A 27,083-nucleotide genomic window follows, 5' to 3' on the forward strand; every position below is an offset into this window, starting at 1 on the left:
ATGTAGTCGAATTAAGTCGGGTGATGCTGAAGTTAGATTAGGAAATGAGACACTTAAAGTAGTAAAGGAGTTTTGCTATTTGGGGAGCAAAATAACTGTTGATGGTCGAAGTAGAGAGTATATAAAATGTAGACTGGCAATGGCAAGGAAAGAGTTTCTGAAGAAGAAAAATTTGTTAACATCGAGTATAGATTTAAGTATCAGGAAGCCGTTTCTGAAAGTATTTGTATGGAGTGTAGCCATGTATGGAAGTGAAACATAGACGATAAATAGTTTGGACAAGAAGAGAGTAGAAGCTTTCGAAATGTGGTGCTACAGAAGAATGTTGAAGATTAGGTGGGTAGATCACGTAACTAATGAGGAGGTATTGAATAGGATTGGGGAGAAGAGAAGTTTGTGGCACAACTTGACTAGAAGAAGGGATCGGTTGATAGGACATGTCCTGAGGCATCAAGGGATCACAAATTTAGCATTGGAGGGCAGTGTGGAGGGTAAAAATCGTAGAGGGAGACCAAGAGATGAATACACTAAGCAGATTCAGAGGGATGTAGGTTGCAGTAGGTACTGGGAGATGAGGGAGCTTGCACAGGATAGATTAGCATGGAGAGCTGCATCAAACCAGTCTCAGGATTGAAGACAACAACAACAATATGGGAAAGTTGCTTGTGATATCAGATAACGTCCCAGATGTGACTTGTCGGTTTCAGATCAGGTGAATTTTGTGACTAAGACTTCAAATAAGTTCATTACCACGCTCGTCAAGCCACTATAATATAATTCTGCACTTGTGATACAGCCCATCGCCATCAGCGAAGACATGAAACATGAAGAGATACAGGTAGTCCACAAAATGTTCACGTAGTCCACAGATGTGTGCGAATTGTGTGCTGCGAAACACTTGTGCGTGCACCGGCATTTTTATCATCAGTTCAGCAACACATCGCCGTCTATTGTGTTTGACAGAACAGGTAAGTCTCTGACTTCCAAGCTCTGTGACGAGGCGCGGTTTTCCAATAGCCTGCTGCTTACTGATCGTTTATCATTACCTTCCAACCACTTTAGAATGATGCTCACAGCAGCAGCACCCGTGCATCCCACCACCTTCGCTATTTTCCGAGATACTCGTTCTCAGGTGCAGGGCTGTAACAATCTCCTCGATTTGACAGTCGCTTATGTCTGTGGATGCTCTCTTTGTGGCCCACAGTCCTCAATCGTCTGCGCTCCGTTTATATACGATGCTCACTGCAAGAGCCGTGCACACCACGCATGTGTGACTCTAACGGTGGCGTGACCGAGTTGAAATTCTTGTCAATTGTGAGACATACTTTAGGCATGACTGTCATATATGTGTCTGTCAATTCGCTTGCCTATGTCGTGCGTAATTCAGTTTTAAAATGGAAGCTGAAACCGAATCAGGTCCGATTACTCAGTGACCAGAAATCCTACAAAAAAATCGAATCCCTTCTAACGTACTCTCCCAGTAGTTATGACCCGTCCTTACCACGTACCATGCACGGAGATATCTGACAGAGCTAAAACGCCTCTGAACCCAGACCCTGCAAGGTAAGGAGATCCCTGATGAAGTCACGATTAGACATTAGAATAACAGTCGTCATACTTGCCCTAAAATACTTCAGTGAGGACGAGGTAGCCTCTACTCTAGAACACACAAACAACCGTTGTTGTTGTTTTTGTTGTGGTCATCAGACCTGAGACTGGTTTGATGCAGCTCTCCATGCTACTCTATCCTGTGCAAGATTCTTCATCTCCCAGTACTTACTGCTGCCTACATCCTTCTGAATCTGCTTAGTGTATTCATCTCTTGGTCTCCCTCTACGATTTTTACCCTCCACGCTGCCCTCCAACACTAAATTGGTGATCCCTCGATGTCTCAGAACATGTCCTACCAAACGATCCCTTCTTCTAGTCAAGTTGTGCCACGAGCTCCTCTTCTCCCCAATTCTATTCAATACCTCCTCATTAGTTATATGATGTACCCATCTAATCTTCAGCGTACTTCTGTAGCACCACATTTCGAAAGCTTATATTCTCTTCTTGTGTAAACTATTTTTTGTCTACGTTTCACTTCCATACATGGCTACACCCCATACAAATACTTTCATAAACGACTTCGTGACATTTAAATCTATACTCGATGTTAACAAATTTTTCTTCTTCAGAAACGCTTTCCTTGCCATTGCCATTCTACATTTTATATCCTCTCTACTTCGACCATCATCAGTTATATTGCTCCCCAAATAGCAACACTCCTTTACTACTTTAAGTATCTCATTTCCTAATCTAATTCCCTCAGCAGCACCCAACTTAATTCGACTACATTCCATTATCCTCGTTCATACAGTAAAGCTGCATGCCCTCAGGAAAAATTACGGCTGTAGTTTCCCCTTGCTTTCAACCGTTCGCAGTACCAGTACAGCGAGGCTGTTTTGGTTAGCGTTACAAGGCCAGATCAGTCAACCATCCAGACTGTTGCCCCTGCAACAACTCTTCAGGAACCTCACGTTTGTCTGGCCTCTCAACAGATATCCCTCCGTTGTGGTTGCACCTACGGTACGGCTATCTGTATCGTTGAGGCACGCAAGCCTCCCCACCAACGGCAAGGTCCATAGTTCTGTACTAAATCTTTTTATTGCAGATTTATCATATACATTGGGTTCAAGTGGGTAGTAAATATGAACACATGACAATCTTTCAAAAACATTCTTACATAAGAAAGAAAGCCGTAGTGTAACTTACAATACAATAATAGTTTGAGCTGCCATGCCACGGTTCATATGGCTCACCCTCTCGGAGGTTCGAGTCCTCCCCCGGGCATGGGTGTGTGTGTTGTCTATAGCGTAAGTTAGTTTAAATTCGATTAAGCGGTGTGTAAGCCTAGGGGCTGACGATCTCAGCAGTCTGGTCCTATAGGAACTTACCACACATTTCCAAATATACAATAATCACAACAAATTTTCCCTTCAAAGTATTACACTCACCACACTTCAGTATGCCCTCTTGTCTATGCTATTTTAACTGGACAATTACGTACATTTATCGATACCTTTCTCGACTTGTAAGCCGTATCAATACACACACGAAAAGTGGCGAGCATGGACACAAGGAATTAGAAGAAAATAAATAACCCAACTCCAATCTCCAATAGAACTGAAGTACACACGCAAGTTAGTGACTCCCTTACTGAGTCCAGAGAAACGCAATATTTACCGAGCGTTCTGGGTGGCTGCTGTGGTCGGCAGTGGCGCATGGTGACAGTGGCGTGCCAATGCTGTGAGGACCTGTAAACCTCAACACCATTCTGACCTTGACTGTATCAGCAGTCGGAAACTGCCCTGAGTTCTCGTGAGGCGAAAAACTGTGTTTTTCCCTAGCTAAACTATTGGCAACGTCCACTCGCTATGGCTTAGCTATGTGTACATCTCTGCCCTCTTTAACTGGTCTGCAGATAAAACTAACTCGGGTCGAAATGTGTAATCTTCACTCCGAAGATAGTATGAAACTTTCGAACCCTGTGAACACAAGTGTTCAATAAAAAGCTCTTCTAGGTCGATAGAACAGCAACTGTTCGTCTACACACTGCCCTGATCTGAAGAGATCTCTTTCTCTTCTACCCCGCTATACCTGGTGTTCATCCCCTACCACAAGTCGTGGCGGCCAATGCTGATTGTGGTACGACTTGCATCATTTCGTGGCCAAATGAAGCTTGAAATGCGTATTGCGGGTTGAAACTATTTTCTTTCTGGCTTATGGCATTCATGTTTCGCTCCTGTACTCTCAAACTCCAGCCATACACGAGCTATCCACATGTACTCTCGTGTCCTCCATGACTTCATCACGTGATATGCGACTAATTGCTAAAAATAGTGGTGCTTTTCACTGTGACCTGTATTCTGTTTTATAAAAATGAAACATTACGAAAATGTTTTTTGTGCTTTTCAAAGACCTCCCGTTGTGATTCTGAAAGCATTCCTTTCCGAGAAGCTTTCCCAAGCGTCAGGTGTGGTCTTTCTTTGTGTGTTCTGTCCCACCGTCTCTGTTCCACCATTAACTTTATTTTGTGCGACTTAACATTTTTCATAAACGCGAATTCCATGTATTCATCCTCTAACAGCGGCCACGTGGACCCCTGCTATGCTGTTTCTATCCATTCTATGCAGGTGTGTCAGAGAAGCTCGCTTAATCTTATTGTTAGCTAATGGTATCTGCCTCCAAGCTGCGAAGGGTTGGCTGTTTTATGGCCCCTCTCGAAGTGCATGCCTTGTTCTACTTCTCTCGACAGCTGGGAATTCCCTACGTCCACTTAGTTCAAAGTGACTGTGATACTAGGTGACTGTTAACACGTAATGTAGGGAATGCTTGTTACTATCAAGTTCATGTTGGCCACGTATAAATGAGTACACCGGGGAGAGGCTACAACCCTGTCTCACTCCCTTCCCAACCACTGCTTCCCTTTCATGCTCCTCGACTCTTATAACTGCCATCTGGTTTCTGTACAAATTGTAAATAGCCTTTCGCTCCCTGTATTTTACCCCTGCCACCTTTAGAATTTGAAAGAGAGTATGCCAGTCAACATTGTCAAAAGCTTTCTCTAAGTCTACAAGTGCTAGAAATGAAGGTTTGCCTTTCCTTAATCTATTTTCTAAGGTAAGTAGTAGGGTCAGTATTGCCTCACGTGTTCCAACATTTCCCCGGAATCCAAACTGATCTTCCCCGAGGTCGGCTTCTACCAGTTTTCCGATTCGCATGTAAAGAATTCGCGTTAGCAGCTGTGACTTATTAAACTGATAGTTCGGTAGTTTTCACATCTGTCAACACCTGCTTTCTTTGGGATTGGAATTATTATATTCTTCTTGAAGTCTGAAGTTATTTCGCCTGTCTCGTGCATCTTGCTCACCAGATGGTAGAGTTTTGTCAGGACTGGCTCTCCCAAGGCCGTCAGTAGTTCCAATGGAATGTTGCCTACTCCGGGGGCCTTGTTTCGACTCAGGTCTTTCAGTGCTCTGTCAAACTCTTCATGCAGTATCGTATCTCCCATTTCATCTTCATCTACATCCTCTTCCAGTTCCATAATATTGTCTTCAAATACATTGCCCTTGCATAGACCCTCTATATACTCCTTCCACCTTCCTGCTTTCCCTTCTTTGCTTAGAACTGGGTTTCCATCTGAGCTCTTGATATTCATACAAGTCGTTCTCTTTTCTCCAAAGGTCTCTCTAATTTTCCTGTAGGCAGTATCTATCTTACCCCTAGTGAGATAAGCCTCTACATCCTTACATTTGTCCTCTAACCATGCCGGCTAAGCCATTTTGCACTTCCTGTCGATCTTATTTTTGAGACGTTTGCATTCCTTTTTGCTTGCTTGATTTACTGCATTTTTATATTTTCTCCTTTCACCAATTAAATTCAATATTTCTTCTGTTACCCAAGGATTTATGCTAGCCCTCGTATTTTTACCTTTTTACCTTTCCCATAATTTCCGGAAATCACGCCACCTGTGCGTGGAAATCTAGTGCCGCATATCGCTAGTAACCTACCAAGGACTTGTCGAGTCTTTGCCACGCAGAAATGCTGTTGCATTGCGATCCAAAGATAGAAGAACACGCTGCGGAACGGGTGGCTATGGTTAGACCCTTCAGTGCACCTTTTTTGTCCTAAAATTTTCTGCCACCACATATAGGCCGCATCCCTAAATTTCGAGTAAGAAATAAATAAATAAATATAAAAAGAAGAGTGGACGTGAAAATAAACCACACACTGATTGACAGGAGAAAAATTACCAAAAATTTATTTGTACTTACATGTAAGATGTAGGTATATAGTAAATATTTATTCTAACATTTGATAAAACACATTTTCAACATATTTCATCCTATCTACTCTCATCACTACCAATACCGACATTCAATTCATCGCTCTCACTCCTATCATTCTCTTTATTCTCTTCCCACAGTACATCATCCTCATTGCCATCCAACCCATTCCATGTGTAGTATTTCTTGATCTCCTTATGATGGACACAGATCATAGGTAAGAATCCACTCGCACACAAGGGTGACTAGTAGCTTCTTAATCTTACCTTCTTCGAGGAGCCAATATGAATACCTTTCTCACAGGTTGTCCTTGAATGGTTTGTGTATGCCCACATCTAGTACCTGTTGTTTTGAACAAATTCCTCCGGCATTACGACGAGATCTGTCTTTCATGCAGCAAGTTTATCTTTTACTTCGGTGGTTAAATGTCCCTCGAAAACATCCAAAACTAGCATGGCTCTCTTAGCAAGCATTCCTCCAGATCTGCGATTCCAAAACGGTAGACAACCAGTCAACCATCATTTGTGTCATCATTCTGCCCTTTTCTTGACAGCGAATTGCTAAGGCCACAGAAAAGTTTCCTTTGGGCATGGTTTTCCTCTTCCAAATGACACAAAGGGGTAACTCCCCCCATCGACTGTTAAAGCTAACATCACAGTTATTCTAATTTTTTCATTTCCGGTTCCTCTTATGGAGATACTTTTTGCCCCTTTCATGTCTATTGTCGTATTGCTTGGCATCCCGAAAAATACTGGCGTTTCGTCAACATTGCCAGTCTGATGAAAAACATATGAGTGATATTTTCTCAAATGGATGACTTAACACTGGAAGTTTACCAGCTTCTCCTCGAAACCAGCTGGCATTCTCTATGCTAATGTAGTACTCCATCGGAGAGCAAGACCATTGCTCCGCATAAACCGATGACACCAACCAACAGTCGCAAGTAATTCTCGGTGATGCAAGTTTAACACTTTAAGACCTTCAGTTGGATAATTTCTCGTGACATAGGCTTACCATCTTTAATCTTGGACACAGGAAAGAACCTTAGCTTCAAGTTCCGGATATTTGACACACTCGGTCCCTTGAACGATTTTCTCTTTGAAACTGCCTTCTCCCATTTTTCTTCTGAAACAACCCAATGTCGTCCTGGTCGCACCTTTTTAGGGCCTTGTTAGTTGTGGCTTTGGTGTAATGCGCAACTGTACGTTCGTAAGCATGATAAATTCCTTGGCCTCGTGATGCTTTTCGCTCTAAATGGTCGTTTATGTCATAAATCGGCTTTCTTACCAGCATCCAACTGAAACTGAATTATAAGCTAACGACGCAGTACTGGTAAACCTGAACAATGTTAATGCCAATAAAACACCGCTGGAAGTTTGTACTGCTGCATAATAAAATGCCTAGTCGCCAGTTTCGGTTACAGATGCAAGCTATATTTTTGCAAATGAGCTTAATTTTTGTACAGCAATTACCGGATATAGGCCGCACTCGATATTTTTCAGGATGAAATTTGGGTAAAAATTGTGGCTCACTTTCTGCTCAATACGATATGTCACGCACTATAAATAAACAAAACAATTTTTTTATAAAATGTAGGTGTCACCATGGTTAAAACATTGTATTCGTATCTCGAGAGTCAACGGTTCAAACCCCTAGCGAGTTATCGAAATTTAAGTATTCCTTGATTGTCCTGCCTCGCTAAAGGCGAATATCGAAATGTTTTCTTTCGAAAGGATACTGCCGTTCCTTTCCTCCATCCTTATTCAGTAAGAGCATGTTTTCCGCCTCTAGTCACGTCGTTGTCGGGTCCTTTCATTAGCGTGATGTGTACGGCGATAATTAACCGCACCTGTGACACAGTACGTGTTTGCTGGATGCGCAACCGGGACGCCGCGCCGCGCCGCGACCTAACAGCGGCAACCTGTTGAGCCACAGAATCAGGCGGCGACAGCGACAGCGCGTCGGCTTCTATTATTCATGCGGTGTGGTCACAAGCCACAGCTGCCATACGCCCACTCTGTTAGTGGCTTGCTGAGACCCTGAATTGCAAACACGCTCTTCTCCAATCCACTTTCAAACATTCACTTCTAAAAACCGGTCAGACAACAAATAAATAAATAAAAATTGCTAGTAAGTGTAAGTGATAAAAGGGTAAACAAAATTAAATTGTAGTAGTAATGATGTACACCTACATGGATACTCTGCAAATCACGCTTAAATGCCTGGTAGAGGGTTCATCTAATCACCTTTACAATATTCCTCTATAGATGGCCCATCGAACCACCTTCACACTAATTCTCTGTTATTCCACTCTCGTACAGTGTGCGGTAAAAATGAACACCTATATCTTTCCATGCGAGCCCTGATTTTCCATACTTTCAATGTAAGTCGCTGTCAACAAAATATTTACGCATTCGGAAGAGAAAGTTGCTGACTGAAATTTCGTGAGAATTAGTTTGTAACTGTAATTCCTAGGTGTTTAGTTGAATTTACAGCCTTTAGATTTGATTGGTTTATCATGCAACCGAAGTTTAATGTATTCCTTGTAGCACTCATATGGGTGACCTCACACTTTTCATTATTTAGGATCAATTGCCAATTTTCGCACCATATTTTGTGATTTCCTTTCACCTAGCGACTTTACTAGGCGGTCATCTGCAGCAGCCTAAGACTGTTGCTGCTCAGATTGTCTCCCAATTTGTCTATATCGACAAGGAAAATCAGAGGGTAACACTACCATGGTAACACTACCATGGGGGACGCCAGATATTACTTGCCTTTTACTCGATAACTTTCGGTCAGTTACTATCGAACTGTGACCTCTCTGACAGGAAATCGCGAATCCAATCGCACTGGGGCGGTATTTCATAAGCACGCAATATGATCACAAGCCGCTTGTGAGGTACGGTGTCGAAAGCCTTTTGGGAACCTAGAGATACGGAACCAGTGTGAGATCCCTTGACGATAGTACTCAGCACTTCGTGTGATTAAAGCGCTTGTTGCGTTTCACATGAACGATGTTTCCTAAATCCGTGTTGACTGTGTTAGACCGTTCTCTTCGAGATAATTCGTAATGTTCGAACACAATATAAGTTTCAAAATCCTACTGAATATCGATGTTAATGATACGGGTCTGTAATTTAGTGGATTACTTCTTTTATCTTTCTTGAATACATGTGTCAGCTGTGCAGAAATAGTATCCGGCGTTCCCCAAGGAAGTGTTATAGGTCCTCTATTGTTCCTGACCTATATTAATGACGTAGGAGACAATCTGGGAAGCCCTAGTAGTTCGTTTGAAGATGATACTGTCATTTACCGTCTCGTAAAGTCATCAGATGACCAAACAGAATTGCAAAATGACTGTGACAAGATATCTCTATGGTGCGAAAAGAAAAAAGAACAGTGTGAATAAAGAAAAGGTGAAGTTATTCTCTTGAGTACTAAAAGAAATCGCTTAAATTTCTATTACGCGATAAGTCACACAAATCTTAAGGCTGTAAATTCAACGAAATGATTAGGGATTACAATTACAAATAACCTAAATTGGAACGATCACGTAAATAATGTTGAGGGTAGAGCAAACCAAAGAGTGCAATTCATTGGCAGAACACTTAGAAGGTGCAACAGGTCACTCAAGAGTCACGCTTGTCCGCCCTATTCTGGAGTATTGCTCTGCGGTGTGAGATCCACATCAGGTGGGACTGTCGGATTACATCGAAAAAGTTCAAAGAAGGGCGGCTCATTTTGTACTATCGCTAAATAGGGGATAATATGTGAATTGGAGTGGCAATCATCAAAACAAAGGCGTTTTTCTTTGTGAGAGGGTCTTCTCATCAAATTTCAATCGCCAGTTTTCTCCTCCGATTGCGAAAACGTACTGTTGTCACCTACCTACATAGTGTAGGGAGAAATGATCATCACGATAAAATAAGAGAAATCAGAGCTCGCACAGAAAAATTTAAGTACTTGTTTTTCCTGCGCGCCGTTCGAGAGTGGGACGGTAAAGAGACAGCTTGAAGGTGGTTCACTGAACCCTCTTCCAGGCACTTTATTGTGCATATCAGAGTAATCACGTAGATGTAGATGTAGATAAAGATGTAAAGAAATCTCTACTTGTTGAAACTAATCCGTAACTGAAATATTCTTCACCTAATGGCAACAAATATACGATGCACTCACTTTAATATGCCATCCACCTATGCTCGACAACAGACTAAATACCCACTCACAGACGCCAGGTGGCAGCACTAGCAGAGGAGGCTATGTAAAGCGTGTGGGGATGACGCCTAAACAGGGCAGTCGTCGTAATTCGGAAACGGAGCGATTTAAAGGTGGTTCAAATGGCTCTGAGAGCTATGGGACTTAACTTCTGAGGTCATCAGTCCCATAGAACTTAGAACTACTTAAACCTAACCAGCCTAAGGACATCACACACATCCATGCCCGAGGCAGGACTCGAACCTGCGACCGCAGCGGTCGCGCGGTTCCAGACTGAAGCGCCTAGAACCGCTCGGCCACATCGGCTGGCGGAGCGATTTATCTGACGTTCTAAAGGGCGTGCATCTTCGGTCGGAATTTAAAGGTATTGTCCACCATGTGCTAGACAAGTATGTGCCAGCAAAAATACAGAGGAGGGAAAGGATCCACCATGGTACAACAAACAGATTAGGAAGTTGCTGAGAAAGCAGAGAATTTTGCACAGTCGTTTTAAACGTAGTCACTGCTCCACCGACAAACAGAAATTTTGCGAAATGAAAGCAGCTGTCAAAATATCAATGAGAGGTTCTTTTAACGAATTTGAAAGCAATATTTTATCTGCAGATTCTAAAAATAACCCCAAAAAATGTTGGTCGTACATGAAATCTATGAACGCTACAAATAATTCAATACCTTCTCTTGCTGACAGCACGGGTAATGTAACTCATGATGATAAACAGAAGGCCGAAATTCTAAACCTAGCTTTCAAAACCTCGTTTACGTAGAGGACTGGAGCACCATCCCCCCTTTCAATTATCGAACAAACGAAAGGATGGCTGACATAGTGTTTAGTGTATCTGGGATTGTAAAACAGCTGAGATCCTTAGACGCCAGGAAGTCATTTAGCCCAGACGGTATCCACGTAAGATTATAAGTTGACTATGCCACAAATATAGCACCATCCTTATCCATCATCTATCAGATATTATCGTAACAGCGGAAAGTTTCACGGAACTGGAAGAAGCCTCAGGTCAAAGAAATCTATAAAAAGGGTAGAAACTCGGATGCACATAATTACCGGCTAATTTCACTGACATCGATTTGTTGTAGAATCATGAAACATATTTTGTGTTCAGACCATTCTAGACTCTGACAAGCTCATCTGCAGAAACCAGCACGGTTTTAGGAAACAGCGGTCATGCGAGACACAGATGGCCCTGTTTGTGCATGATATACAACAGGCTCTAGATACCGGCTCCTAGGTTGATACCATATTTCTCGACTTTCGAAAGGCGTTCGACTCTGTTCCGCACTGTCGCTTGCTCCAAAAAGTGCTCGCTTACGGTCTATCCAATGACATATGCGGTTGGGTAGAAAGTTATCTAACAGACAGGGGGCACCGTAATAGGTTCTATGCTTTTTACGATTTAAGTAAACGATCTAGTTGATGGTATTGACAGCGGCCTTAGACTGTTTCCCGATGATGATGAAGCCTACAGGAAAGTAATATCACACGGAAGCTGTGAACAAATCAATGAGGATTTGCAGAAAATAAATGCGCGGTGTAATGACTGGTAGTTATCTCTCAATTTTAGTAAGTGTAACCTACTGCGTATAACAAGGGGAAAATCCCCATTAATGTACAAGTACAAAATAAATGCCCAGTCTTTGGAAGCCGTAACATTCGTCAAGTATCTGGATGTGACTAATCGAAATGATCTCAAATGGAATGATCAGATTACACAACTAACGGGTAAGGCGAACTCTAGATTGCGGTTTATTGCTAGAATTATGAAGCAATGCAGTCCTTCAACAAAGGAAACAGCTTACAATAGATTAGTTCGTCCAGTCATAAAGTATTGTTCGTCTGTATGGGACCATTACCGGTTGGGTCTGATTCAAGAGATTGAGAACGTCCAAAGAGGAACGGCAAGATTCGTGACTGATACATTTAGCCATCGCGAGAGCGTTACAGATCTCATAGGAAGTTTGAAGTGGGACGCACTTGCAGACAGACGACGCGCTAAACAGAAGGGGCTGCTCTCTAAATTCACCGAAGATGTAGAGCATATATTATTACCACCAACTTTCAAATCGCGTAATGATCATCATTCAAAGATAAGCGAAATAAGAGCTCGTAGTGAGGCGTTCAGGCAGTCGTTTTTCCCTCGCGCGATCCGCGAGTGGAACAGAGCCGTTTGGGGGGGGGGGGGGGGGGGAATATTAATTTGGCGCTAATTGTGCCCTCTGCCACACACCGCTTGGTGGCTAGCGGAGTATATGTGTAGGTATGTAGATATCGTTGGGTTTCGGGCCAAGTGTGGGACCATTTCCGAAACGACTAAATCTGTAATCTTCGCGTGCCTCCGTGGTTAAAGTGTACCGTGGATGGCAAAGTGGTGCTAGCCAAAACTAGTGCCAACGCAGTTGTGGTGCACCAAGGGCCATAGACAATACGGATAAACAACACCTGTGGAGATCTGTACGGGCAGGAAAATAGACGAGCAACTGTTAAGCAACTGACCTCTCAGATGAATCAAGATGCAACCAACAGTGTCTCCTCAACGACCGTTCAGCGAACGTTGCTGCGTATGGTCGTCTGCAGCAGGTGACTGGTTCAAGCACACATGCTGACTGCTGCTCATCGGCGACGAAGGCTGGAATTTCACTCCAGTGCCGAAACTGGACGTCCACTGAATGGAGACAGGTGGCCTTTTCAGATAACACACGGCCTTTGGCTTGCACAAAGTGAAATGTCTGAAAGCAGACATCCTGGAATAATCGTCGGAAGAGTCCATGCCAGAGTAGGGAGGTGATCTCGTCATTCTGAGAGGCATAATGGATCAGCACGCTTACGCCCTAGGGACCATGTCCACCCTTGCATACAGTTCGTTCTTCCTCGACGCGATGGCATCTAACAACAGGACAATGCAACGTGTAAAAAAATGGTTCAAATGGCGCTGAACACTATGGGACCTAACATCTGATACCATCAGTCCCCTAGACTTAGAACTACTTAAACCTAACTAACCTAAGTACATCACACACATCCATGGCCGAGACAGGATTCGAACCTGCGACCGTAGCAGCAGCGCGATTCCCGACTGAAGCGCGTAGAACCGCTCGGTCACTACGACCGGCTGCAACGTGTCACTTGGCTCGTAGTGTACGTGCGTTGTTTGAAGAGCACCAGAATGAGTACTGTACTCCCCTGGCAACCAGACTCCCCGGATTTAAACCCGATCGAGAATCCGTGGAACCATCTCGATGGGGTTGTTCACGCTATAGTGTAGCTGGTCACGGCAACGGAGTCGACATGTCTCCACATCCCTGTCAGTGACTTCCAGAAGCTCACTGACTCTCTTTCTGCACTTCTCGCAGTGGTCCGTGCTGCAAAGTGCGATTATTCGAGCTTTTGACAGGTGGTCACATTAAAGTGACTGGATAGTGTAAAAATATTTAAGGATATCCACTTTCAAACTGATAACAGTTATACAACGCATTAGTAGCAACAATGATTGCCGATGAACAAAAGATCGGTTAAAACAAGTAGCAAGATATACAGAGGGTGCCCAAAAATATGTAAATACCAAAAGCTTGACACATTACCATGCTCAATATAGTGTAGCAAACCCTTTGACATTCGAAATAGCTTCCAGTCGTCTCGAAATGGATGGTTACAGTCCCTGTTTGGTTTTCAAGCGAGTCTTATGCTAATCTTCTTGCAAATTTGTGGTAAGTTCAGGTAACGATAATGGAGGTAGATAGCGATCACGCAGCCTTCTCCCCGAAGTAGACACGAAATGTGCAATTATATTGAGATCTGGTGATTGTGGTGGTCAGGTGAGATGCGATATTCACGCAAGTGCTCACAAATGTAGTCCTGGGCGATACAAGCTCTTTAAACGAGAGCTCTGTGTCTTGGAACACAGAATCACCATTAGGGAACAAACATAGTACAATGGCATGAATCAGATCATCGAAAATAGTCACATAAGCCTTGGCCATGATGCGACCTTGCAGAGTAACCACGGGTCCCGTGGAATATCGCGATATGGCCGGCCAAATCGTTGCCGAACCACCGCCATTTTTCAATCTTGAGTCGTAAACTCGGCCAGAAGTTGTAAACAGTGTGAAACAAGACTCATCCGGCCAAATGACTTTTTTCTATTGCTACATAGTCCAAGTTTTATAGTTTCCGCATTAACTCTTCCTGTTTAGAATATTTGCGTCACTGATTAATGGTTGTGGAATTGCACCTCGTCGTGCAAGTCTCTGCTAATGGAGGTCCCTTCATGTTGTTTTGCTGCTGACAGTGTTCACAAGTGCGATATTCAGTTCCGCTGTGACTTTTGCAGCTGTCGTCCTCCTTTTTTTTCGGGACAGTCCTCTTCAGTGGCCGTCTGTCACGACCACTCACATTGTGCGCGTTGTGACTTAGCGGATGACGTTTCCCTGCTTTCCCTGTATGCGGTAAAAAACTTCGCCACTACGCCTCTGTGCCCCATGAAACTTCGGCTACTTCGGTTACAAAAGCACACATCATATGTGCGGCAATAATTTTTCCCACCTTCTAATTCACTTACCTCAGACAGAATGCTCTCACAATAATAAAAAACACTGTTCTGACTACAATAACACTTGCAACGTATTAAGCACTTCGCACAGGTGTCGTTCGTGATCAGAAACAGCATCCTAACCTTTAGGCCTGGCCGCCTGTTTTTATATTCAAGCATGCATTTGTCACGTTTCGTCCGTATTTTCGTTCACCACAACCCTATACACGTTTCGTAAAATAGATAAAGAGTCAGTACCGTCTCATCTCGACCTCTCACAGAGCCCAAGCAATTCTTTTGATACATTATGTTCCAGTTGTCTGTCACCATATTTATTGTCGAGACACTCATTGATAACACAAGAACCGAAATCGAGAGGAGAAAAACAAAAACTGGAATCATGTACTCCGTTTCGTCTACAAAGTAAGAATCATGAGTACTGTCACAGTTTATTAGTATATCACGACTGCAAGTATAAAGTGATGTAGGTGTTGCTGTCAGTGATGTTGAGCAAAACCTGAAACTGCACATATTTAACAAGGCATGGAGGCCGTGTATGCATATACACCAAACGGCGGTAAGTAAAAAGTTAAAAAGCACGTACTATGGTCATGTCCAATGGCTTGTTGTATTCTTGTTCTTTAATCAATTGAGCGCCGTAAACACATAACAACATCTTTCAATCCAGCCCAGTCAACGAAGGCCAAGGAAGATCGATTAAACGAAAAGTCGAGTAGTAGCAAATTTTTTCACCGTTTTAGGGAAGAGGTTGCTGAACAACATGGTAAAAAACCAGACTGGTGGGACTTAAGTGTTGGGGTTGGAGGCGTTACAGGTCACACTTTATGTGTTTCTCGGATAATTCCAAACCCACGACTTCTAGTAAGAAATGCTTTCCATTACAAAATTAAACTACATTACATTTCCTACAAAAAGGTTCTATTCATTTTTTCTGTAGAACTAATAGTTTCCGCGTTGGAGGGTATGTAAGAACAGCAGATTACTCTATGTTGTTTTTTATCATATGTGAAGTGTGTTAATAACCAATATTAAATGTGTGTACCACACCTAAGTGCAGTAGAGTCGTATTGAGGGATAACTTGTGTTCCGGGGTATAAAAGGATGGAACAGTAGATGTGGGGGATAGAAGCGCGAGGGATAATAGGCGACTCTGCACTCTATCTCATTCCACACAAGAAGCATGTACAGGGTGTTAAACAAAATTATACAGACATTCCACAGCGTGGCTTATGAATCAGTGGCGTGCATTGTGCAGAAATACCCAAGGGCTATTTAATTTGGATAAAATTCGTTAGCGCTACATGGGAAGCAGTATCAATTACTAATAATACTAACGCAACTAACGCGTATGGACAGAATCTACGTAAATCTCTGCACACTGTTCCACACTGCTACAAGTTAAAACGATTCTTAAGTCATTTTGTGGTGTTCTTCTGGGAAAGGTGTCTTCCTCCTCTACGAGCGCCTCTCGATTGTCAGTTTACAGACACAATATACCTCGCCAGCATTTCCTGTTCAGTTCTCATATGTGAATACAGCAAGTAACTTCACTGAGCAAGTGTTTCTATAGCAGAGCTATTTTCGGTTTATTGAATGACTACTTTTTTGCATCTGTTAGTGAGCTTTCAAGTAAAATACCTTCCTGTGTGTTTAATTTGTAAGTGTGATGTTGTCAGTGTGCTATGTAATGTTGTTGAGATAGGGACTGGACTGGTAAAAGTGACACGGTGCAGCTGTCTATCGTTGAAAGATTATTGTAAAGCCGTGTAACTGAGTTGTTGTCACTTGACGGTGTATTAAAATGTTCAGATGTGTGTGAATTTCTAAGGAACGAAACTGCTGGGGTCATCGGTCCCTAGACTTACATACTACTTAAACTAATTTATGCTAAGAACAACACACACACCCATGCCCGAGGGAGGACTCGAAGCTCCGGCGGGAGGGGCCGTGCAGTCCGTGACATGGCGCCTCAAACCTCACGGCCATTCCACGCGGCACAGTGTATTAAAGAATGGCCAGAGATTTACTGCATCTGTCTTGTCATTAACTGTGTTACTGATAGAATGCATGAATCTTTTCCATTCAGGAATTGCTGGTACTTGCAGGGTGGGCTGCTCTTACCGCAGATCCACAGTATACCTTCTGTCTGATGGAATGTTACTGGTCATTTTCAAATCTAGAGCGGCAATCTGCTGTAATTCATTGCTTGACTTGTGATAAAATTTCTAAAGTTCTGTGACATATAGGTGAATAACTTCTGTTGCAGAGGGAGATAATTTAAGCCTATGGGCCTCTTCAGATTTTGGTAGAGCTGAGTCTAGGCTGATGTATTTGATACCCCTCATGCTGTGAAAAGTATTCAAGTCACTGATAGTGGAGACAATGAAATCAAAATTGCCAAATATGTATTGACAGCATGTTACACTTAGAAAAGTGTCTTCAATGTGGTAGCTCCAGTTGTTGAGCTTTTTTCCATAATATCTCGCTTAACAACTGGAAACAAGTACTTATTTAATAAACTGAAAATGGCTCCACTATATAAACACGAACTCATTGTAGTTATTTTGTCTACTCACGTAAGAGAACTGGACAGGAAATGCTGTGGGGGCGGGGGAGGGGGGGGGGGGGGGGGAGCGGGGTAGTCTCTCCGTAAACTGAAAAGCGATCAGTGTTCGTGGTGGAGGACGTTGTCTTCCCCGAAAAAGCGCTACAACTAGCGCACAGGATGACTATTAATCAGTTTCCTGTGTAGCAGTGTAGAGCAGTCTCCAGAAGTTAACGTAGAATCCGTCTCGCGTTTTGTATTATTAACGGCTCATATCTGTGTCAACACACTTTGTGGAAAACAAACAGCCGCCTTCCTCTGCCCCTTTGGAGAGTCTGCTCACTATATCCCAGTGTAGTAGAGAGAGTGGGCAATTGCCTGCTCGCTCTTCATTTTGCACACCTATGAGGGAGGGAAGAGCATGATCACAATCCGGCGACCCACCTTCCCTCACGCTGCCAATATCCACCCCCATCTTTCCACCCTGTTACTCCCCACAACACTTTATATGGTCCAACTGTACTTAGATATGGCACACACATTTAATATTTCTTTTTAATCCGCTTCATTTTGAGATGAACGATTCCCTTAGAACAACATTGTATAACCTCTGATTCTTACATCCCCTGTAACGCGGAAAATATTAGTGCTACAGAAAAAATGAATAAGCCCCTCTTTGCAGGAAATTTAATGTAGATTAATTTTCTATCGGGAAAATTTTTCGATATTAAGCGCGGTTTTCATGTTACTTTAAAAAAAAACGAGAAAAGTTGCCTTTAAAAGCCTCTGTACCCTAACGCACATACTCCACCGGTTCGGATTTTCGGTGTGTTGTTCAGGACAGTCCCTCCTAGCACTGCACAAATATTTGCGACTACACGATTCATTTTTCCTCTAATTTTCCTTTATTGACTGGTTCGTTGTCGCCTGTCACGAATTCTGCTCCTGTTCGTACCTCTCCTTCTCAGGGTAGGAATTTTTCCCAAGGTCCTTAATTGTTTGTTGGGTGTAATCCAGTGTCTATCTTCACATGCAATTTTTACCCTCTGTGGGTCCCTCAAGTACCACTAATCTCACCCCTTCGTGCATTACTACATGTACTATCATCTTGTCCCTTTTTCCTGCATGATTTCTATACACAATGATTCTGTACAGGACCTTCTCTTTCTTAATGTTACCAGTTCACCTAATTTTCAACATCCATCTGTAGCACCACATCTCAAACTATTCGATCCTCGTCTTTTCCAGTTTCTCCACAGTCCATGGTTCAAATGGCTCTGAGCACTATAGGACTCAACTTCTGAGGTCGTTAGTGCCCGAGAACTTCGAACTAGTTAAACCTAACTAACCTAAGGACATCACACACATCCATGCCCGAGGCAGGATTCGAACCTGCGACCGTAGCGGTCTCGTGGTTCCAGACTGCAGCGCCTAGAACCGAACGGCCACTTCAGCCGGCCATAGCCCATGATTCACTTCTACAGACTGTTGTGCTCCAAGCGTATATTCTGAGAAATTTCTTCCTCAAACTAAAGCCGGTATTCGGTATTAATTAGATTTACTTTGTCCAAGAATGTTCCCTTTGTCTGTACTAGTCTGCTTTTCTTCTCCTTGCTACGTCCTTCAAGTGTATTTTTTCAGCCGGCCGGGGTGGCTGAGCGGTTCTAGGCGCTACAGTCTGGAACCGCGCGACCGCTACAGTCGCAGGTTCGAATCCTGCCTCGGGCGTGGATGTGTGTGATGTACTTAGATTAGCTAGGTGTAAGTAGTTCTAAGTTCTAGGGGATTGATGACCTTAGAAGTTAAGTCCCATAGTGCTCAGAGCCATTTGAACCTTTTTTTTATTTTTTCTTCTAAGGTTGCAGAATTCCTTCATTGCTTCTATTTCGTAACCTCCAGTTTTGCTGTTAATTTTATCGTAATCTGATTTTTACTACACTTCATTACTTTCGTCTTTCTTTGGTTTGCTGTCAGTTAATAAGTGTGTGCTTATTAAAGTGTTCATTCAGTTCAGCACGACCTGCAGTTCTTCATCACTTCCACTCAGCATAGATAGCTACGACATCAGTGAATGTTATCAGTAGTACATTTCACCATGAATTTTAATTCCAATCCTGACATTTTCATTTGTTTCCGTCGCTGCTTCTTTGATGTACTGGGTGGCTGTAGTTAAAGTGCAGCTACTCTTTGAGGTCCGGTGTGGGCCGTAATTACCGTATAGCAGCGAAACTTGATACATAATCAATTTATGCTGGAAAACAATTAGTTCGAATTTTGTACCCCAGGAGCAAATCTGGCTCTGGGAGTGCAAGAAAGATGTACAGAAAAGTTTCCGCATGTAACAGTTTAGAAGTGGGACCTGAACAGAAAAAGTTTTATTATTCACTGCAGACTACACACTTTTTAAATATGAGCACCGAAAACGTCGACGAGATGCTTACAGCGCCAGATTAGCACCTGGTGGCCAAAACTGGAACTAGTCTTTTTCCAGCATAAATAGGTTCTGTATTAACGTATAAGAGACAAGCTTCGCTGCCATACGATAACTACAGCCCACACTGGGCCTCCGCAGGTAACTGCACTTTAATTTTAATCACCCAGTATATTAAACAGTAGGGGCGACATAGTAGATCCCTGTCTCACGCCCATCCTAACCTGAGACTCTCGTGCTTGGTCTTCTATTTACATCACATTATTCACATTGTCAGCGAGTTGTGCCACCTATTGTGTTGCAGACGGCTGGTGGAGCGTCTGGAGAACATGAAGCGCAACGCGCTGGGCAACGGCACCAGCCAGTGCGTGCTCTGCGGGGAGACGTTCGGCGTGCTGGGGTCGCCCAGCCTCATCTGCCACGACTGCAAGAAGGTGAGCGATCCGCGAGCGGCAGCGCCGGCAGGGCCGGCGCGGATTCGTACGGGGCCCGTAGCGCCGGTCAGCCGCAACTGGGGGAACTCTGTTATTAGACGTAAGGCAGTATTTTCAAATGTTCTCGGGTATTCACCTGGTTGCAATGTCCAATTGGTCCAATATTTCGGCAAGCTGACTTGGTGCCATCTGTAAACGGTATTGTTGGTTGATTCGTCATTTTTTTTTTATTGTCAGCTCAGAAGCAATTGGGTCGGCCTCTGAGAACGTCAGCGTTTTCGGGGCCTTGGGGCAAATTGACTTTTATTGTTATTACGAGGGGCGTTTGAAAGGTCCGTGAAAAGTCCGAGAGATGGCACCACCAGCGCGTATCGAAGTCATGTTTAGTTAGTAGCATCTTTGGAAAGAACGGACACCAAGTTTCAGCTACGTTGGTCTATTTCCTTGTGTTTGGCATTCATGTGAATCAAGGAAGTCGAGTGATTGTTAAAAAATAGACGAAAAAGAATTTTGTGTGGTGAATAAACATTACTTTATAAAAGGCAAAACGCCTCAAAAGACTAAAGAGAAGCTTGATAAACATTACAGTGACTTTGTACCTTCGATCAGAACAGATTATAACTGGCTTCCAAATTTTCGGAGTGGCCATATGGGGACAAGTGATGCTGAACGTTCTGGATGCTCTGTGGATGTTACGACTCCAGAAATCATTGATAAAATCCATGATGTAGATAACAGAAGAGTTATTCTCCTTTAGAAGAGCGTGTGAATCTGAGACAGTTACAGCTCCACTTCTTTTTCTTTCCATAATCTCTTTATTATTCCTCTGGGTTTTTATTTTCTTTCGCCTGTCCACTTTTCTCCTTGTTATCGGAGCTTGCAGGTGTTCAGCGCCGTGTAGTTTCTTTCGTTGAGACTTGTTCAAGTTTTTATGGGTTACACATGGCCGTATAATGGGAGCGGTCTGTCAATTTAATGGAAGGAAATTTCTGTTGAAGCCAACCTTCATATTGTCTGTTTACTATTTGATATTTTACAGCTATTTCACTTTAGTGAATGCATTGGCTCCATGTATACTTTATATTTTCATCTTCTTGTTGCTGACAAACCAACATGTTTACGTTGTATTTTGTGTGGGATTGTTTTCGCTATGTAATTCATATCCATGTACTTCAAATTTCCAAAACAATGCGATTTGTTTTTTTTATGTACTACCCACTTTTGGAAATTTGGATATTTGTGGTAAGTACTGTGGGACCAAACTACTGAGGTCATCGGCCCCTAAGCTTACACTCTACTTAATCTAACTTAAACTAACTTACGCTAAGGACAACACACGTACCTATGCCCGAGGGAGGACTCGAACCTCCGACGGGGACAGCCGAGCAAACTGTGACAAAGCGCCTGGGACCGCAAGACTACCCTGCGCGGCCAACTTTTGGAAAACTGTTCTTTTACAGTATTATAAAATCGCCTTTTCGCCTTTTAATGCCATTTATCGTATCTTACCTTGGAGTTCAGAAGGTGACACCAAGCTTCTGTCGAAGCACGTCATCGTGAAATAAATAACATTTAGCGATCTGGCTTCAGTATAAATTTCTTTCCATTGTTCAAGTTTATTGTTTTTGATTTTACTTCTTAACTGATTTCTGTCCTCAATTTATTCATCTGAAATTTACAATCATCACAGGTCTTGTTGTGTTTCTTTCACACAAATCGTCTTAAAAAATGATTGCATTCACAATGTTAAAAATTTTCTTAGTATATGTTTCGATCCATCCTACATACGTGTCCATAGAATTGTGGGATCTTATCGTAAATTTATCTGTGACGTTGCCTCTGTGTTCGCAGAATTCCTTTGCAGGTCGCCTGACCCAAGTTCCATCTCGGAGAACAGTGCAGTACACTCTTCTAAGAATTTTTCGTTCTTCTTTCTCTATGTCATTAATTTTTGTGATCTCTCTAACTCCGGTGGTTTCCGGAGCTGACAAGGCTTCTGGTAATACAGCCGCATTGCCATGTCACAGTTTACTTTTGCATTACGGTATATTGCTGTTTTGTCGTAGTAATTCCATATCAGTTTGTACCCCTTTTGCAGTTTTAATGTTCCTTCTTTATTGAAGATCGTGTTCAGTCCTATGGACTGAATGGTTCCTCCTAAGTAAGTGAAGTGAGTGACTTGTCAGATTTTTCCATACTGGAATTTTGGTAAGACTTTTCCTGTTGATTTTATGTCCGTATAGTGAGGTTGACTTTTTATTTTACATACTTTTGACAAGCTAAACTTCTTAACTAGTCTAATTATTATATTATAAACAAAATATATTGATTTTTGTTGAATTTCACAACATTGTAAGATTTTTCCTGGAATAAAGCTGTAACTAATGCTTGTGGAATCAGGAGATGAATGATACGGTGAAACAACAAGATGAGGCAATGAACCAATGCAGTGAGACAATGTATAGCGGATTCAGATAGGTAAGTGTTTCGGTTAGTCATAGAGGTGATAAATGAATAGTGACAACTTAAGAAAAAGAAACACACACACACACACACACACATATATATATATATATATATATATATATATATATTTGTGTGTGTGTGTGTGTGTGTGTGTGTGTGTGTGTATGTGTGTGTGTGTGTGTGTGTGTGTATAAACCATATGGTTTTTATAACTGCATTCGATAGCTATTGAGAAGACAGTTACATTGACGCAGCGTTTGTTAATGTTGACGTTGAAACCTATGGTTAAAAAGTTCTAGAAACGTCCTAGAATTTGAGGGCATGGTGGCCGCAGTCGGCTTTTAGCTGTACAAACACGGGCAAGCAGAGCTCTCATACTACGCTGTGTTATTTGCTTGTGTACTTGTCTGCGCTGAGGTCCATTCATTTCTGCAACATTCTTTGCATGCAGACACGTACACCAATGAGGAGAAGTTAAATATGCTACTTTTGTATGGCAAATATAATAGAGATGCCGTAAAAACAGTGCAGTGATATAAGGCTATCGGTCTGGATCGCCAGTGTCCGACGGGCCACGCAATTGCACGAATTATTAAGATGCTAGTGTCGACTTGTCACTTGAAAGTCAAAAAGAGGAGGAATGCAACTGACAGAGAACACGAAGAAGCTGTTCTGGCTACGACATTAATGCATCCGCACAGTGGAACGATACATATTTCCAATGAATGTGGAATCAGCCAGACGAGTGTCATTCACATCCTGCATCGACAGAATTTCCATTCCTGTCGTCAGTCACTACATCGGACACTCGACGACCGTGATTTCGAACGTCGTACAGAATTTTGTCTGTCTGCCCTTCAGCACCTGGGACACGACCCTACTTTTTTTCTAACATGTGCTCTTTACCGACGAAACAACGTTTACTAACCACGCTAGTGTAAATTTGCATAATATGCACCAATGGGCAGCCGAAAATACACACCGGTTTCGTCAGATGCATCATCAAAGGCCATGAACGGTAAACATATGGCATGGAATCATAGGAAATTACATTATGGGAATTACATTATGGGACCTTACTTCATCTCAGACGTTCTAAATGGACATTCGTACCCAAACTTCCTGACGAACATTCTGCTACTTCTTCTAGAAGAGGTACCACTGGAGGATATTCGACAGTGGATGTGGCTATAACACAATGGTTGTCCAGCTCACTCGTCACGTTTGCAATGCGAATACCGAATTGGAACTTTCCTGGACGTTGGATACGAAGAAATTGTGTTGACAAATGACCTGATAGGTGCACAGATTTGACTCCTCTTTATTTCTTTCTTTAGGGAACACTCAAAGATGCAGTCTATGGCGAAGCCGAAACGGTGCCAGACAATATGTCTCGTCGAATCGCCAATGCATGTTCTATCCACAGTAATTACATCTGTTTACCTTTCTTTCGAACGGCGATTGCTAATATGCGCTTCAGTCCATGGTCAACAGTCTGAACACATGTTTAAACAAAGGATAAAGTTATTTTTTGGAACAAAAATATAATGTTATGTGATTTGGGTAATAACCATATCATTGTTGATAAATTGTTTATTTCATTTACATCTCTACGGAATTGTACTGCAATGTTAAGTAATTCGACAGCATGTATTGCAAGTAGCTGGTAACACTGTTATTACGCACTTACTTTCAACATGACTATTAAGAATAATATTCATTTTATAGTGTACAGGTGTTCAACAAAGTATTTTTAGAAAAATATTTAGTTCAACGAATGCTTCCCATGAGATTAATTTAAAGCAGTGTAGGTAGAAACAGTTGTCCGACAGCACGTATTTTACCTCTAAGAAGCACACAAGCAGGTACGGGGAAAGACAGGTAAATTTTTTTGTCTAACATTTAGATATATAATACAGTAGCCTTTTTTCTTGCAGAATATAACACATTTTCATTTTTTTAAAGAATGAACAGCTGAAGTAAATCTGGGATGATACCCAAACATGAAATAGTTCTCATAAGTCCTTTGTGATACACTAGATTCGTCGTAGGAGAACGTGCATCTAGGTCGTAAGTTGGTTCAAGGAGAAATAAAGTTTTATTCTGGTATCGCAGATGTACCTTATGGTATACAAGTATGCAACCTGGTCCGAGACGCCTACTTGACAGTGTTTCCACCTCACTGTGATCTCACATTCTAGGACATTCCTCGAATTTTTTTAAGCCAGGTTTCAACGTTGACATGAATAATTACTATATAACTGTAATTGTCCTCTCAAGTGCTAACGAATGCAGTTATAAAAAGTATACGATTCCATTTGAAAAATTGTACTTGCTTCAACATTGCTAAAAACATTGACCAACCAAAAAACATGTGCCCCTCGACTCTCTAACATTTTCCGAAAACAGCGCTTCGATTTGTATAACGGTTCATGGTGACTCACCCTGTATGAACGTCCCAACTGACGGACTCATTTGATGACTCATCATAGCCCACCCCATACCACTGAGGAGGGAAACTGGAAAGTTGCAGAGGGTAGTACCTTACACTGTAGGCATTGTTTAATTTGGAATGTTTTGAAATTCCAACCATAAAGGGGTGAAATAGGGGATGAAATGTTTTTTGAAAACATATTGCTATTATGGCAATTTTGAATCTAGACCTACGAAAATAGGTATATGGTTTAACCACTATGAGAGTGAAATAGAGAGTTAAAGTTTTATTGAAAACAAATCATTATTAAAGAAGTTATAACGTATTTTAAAAGCTGGATCTAAGAAACTGGTGTTCGACTTTTCGGTTTGAAATTTAAAAAATCCTTGTTTCAGTGGTTTAGGGAATTCAATCAACAAGGGGTATTTCATTAAATGATTCATTATGAAAGCGTTTTTAAAGCTAAATCTAAGAAAACGTGATTTTGACTTCTTGGTTAGAAATAAAAAATATGTGTTTCACTGTTTTTTGATAATTGAACCACAATGGGAGTGAAATGGGAAATAAATGTTTTTATGGAAATATTTCTTTATGCAAGAATTTTGTAAGATAAATCTAGGAAAATTTGTATTTGGTTTCTCTCTTACAAATAACTAAATTAAAATACTCAACCCCTAATGGGGGGGGGGGGGGTGAAATGGGGGCGGGATGTTTTATGAAAGTATTCCATTGTGAAAGCTACATTTACGACAGGTGGTATCAGGTTTCTCCGTTAGAAATGGAAAAATACGCGTTTGAATGTTTTGGGAAATTCTACCCCTAAATGGATGGAATAGGACCATACTGATTCACTGACTCATCATTACATAACTCAAACTGGTAATGATAGAAAATTGAAATGTAGGCATCGCCTGAGAGGGGATTATTCGAAATTACACTTCTAAGGGGGAGACATAAGGGAGGAAAGGCTTTTTGAAAACATGTCGCTATTTAGGCAATTAGAAATACGAATATTTGGTTTCTCAATCATAAATAAAAGAGTATGTGTTCCAGCATTTTCGTAAGTTCAACCTCTAAGGAGGAGATGAAAATTTCTAAGAATATATTTCATTACATTAAAAAATTTGTGAAGGTAAGTTTATGAAAACTGATATTTCACTTCTCAGCTAAACATAAAGAAATATGTCTTAGGGAATGAAGTTTCTATGGAAATACGAGCACAAGAATGCAAACGGCATGATTAAGGAAAAGCCTGCTGCCAAAATCGCATTTGGCAAAGACCATGCTTCTATGACCTTAATTAGCTTGGAAAATTTAGGTGTGGCATTTTGTGAAGAACACAGATATTCGATTAAAGAAAAACAAAAAAAATCTTTGCAGGGCATACAATCTATGTGAGCAAAACTGTGGGCGCTAAGCTATTAAGTTTATAAGAGGATAGGAGAGTGGTGTGAACGACTTTGATATTTGTGTGAAATTGGGAGGGAGTGAAGTCCAGTTTGGTTTGTCATTCCACATTATTTACAATTTTGAATATTTGAAGGAATAACGACGTTGCTTGCCTTACTTTTTTTGGTTGTCGTCATTATCTATGTCCGAGTCTCACCTTCATCTGGGTTAGCTTGTTGAAGGAGATGGAATCAGGCTGGTATGTGTTCTTATGTAAGTATTATGGTTTCTTCACCCATGAGATCTGGGTGTAGATCTCAGACGTTTTGGATTTTGCCTCTGGGGGGAAGGGGTGAAGTGAGGTTTTGCATTTCTCTTTGATTCTTCGGAATTATTTCCACCATGTACATAGTCTTTCCGAAACAGCGCTAGGCAGGTTTGGATGTGGGCTATCCCTGCTGTTCGATGGACAGTGCAGGAGGAGGTTTAAAGTCAAGGAAGTGTATGCTTCTGATTGATTAGCCGTCGTACTGATGTGAAGAGTTTCTTGATTGTTGGTCATGATAGTCCCACTAGTGATGCAGAAGCATACTTCATGGTCAGTCTGATGAACGTCTTTGTATGTATGAACGGCTGTTGCTTTGGTACAGGCATCGAAACGTCCTTGAATTAGTTGTATTAGTGATTGTTGTTTTCTAGTCCTGTCAGTTACATGTTTCGTGGGGGTTTTAAAGTTGAGGTATTTGTCGAAGTCTACTGCTTAGTACTTGGCAGAATCA

General features: G+C 41.9%; 1 protein-coding gene across 11 annotated transcripts in view; it reads left to right on the forward strand.

Moving 5' to 3' along the window:
- The window catches only part of LOC126284608 (rabphilin-3A-like), a 971,947-nt gene that overhangs the window by 717,745 nt on the left and 227,119 nt on the right, over positions 1-27,083 (forward strand). For all 11 annotated transcript variants that reach the window (XM_049983667.1, XM_049983659.1, XM_049983658.1 and 8 more), the window contains exon 6: positions 19,886-20,015. In XM_049983667.1, the coding sequence (XP_049839624.1) occupies positions 19,886-20,015 (130 nt within the window). The remainder of the gene's footprint in view (positions 1-19,885; positions 20,016-27,083) is intronic.

This window comes from Schistocerca gregaria, chromosome 8 (assembly GCF_023897955.1).
Source record: "Schistocerca gregaria isolate iqSchGreg1 chromosome 8, iqSchGreg1.2, whole genome shotgun sequence".
In the NCBI taxonomy this organism is placed as follows: domain Eukaryota; kingdom Metazoa; phylum Arthropoda; class Insecta; order Orthoptera; family Acrididae; genus Schistocerca; species Schistocerca gregaria.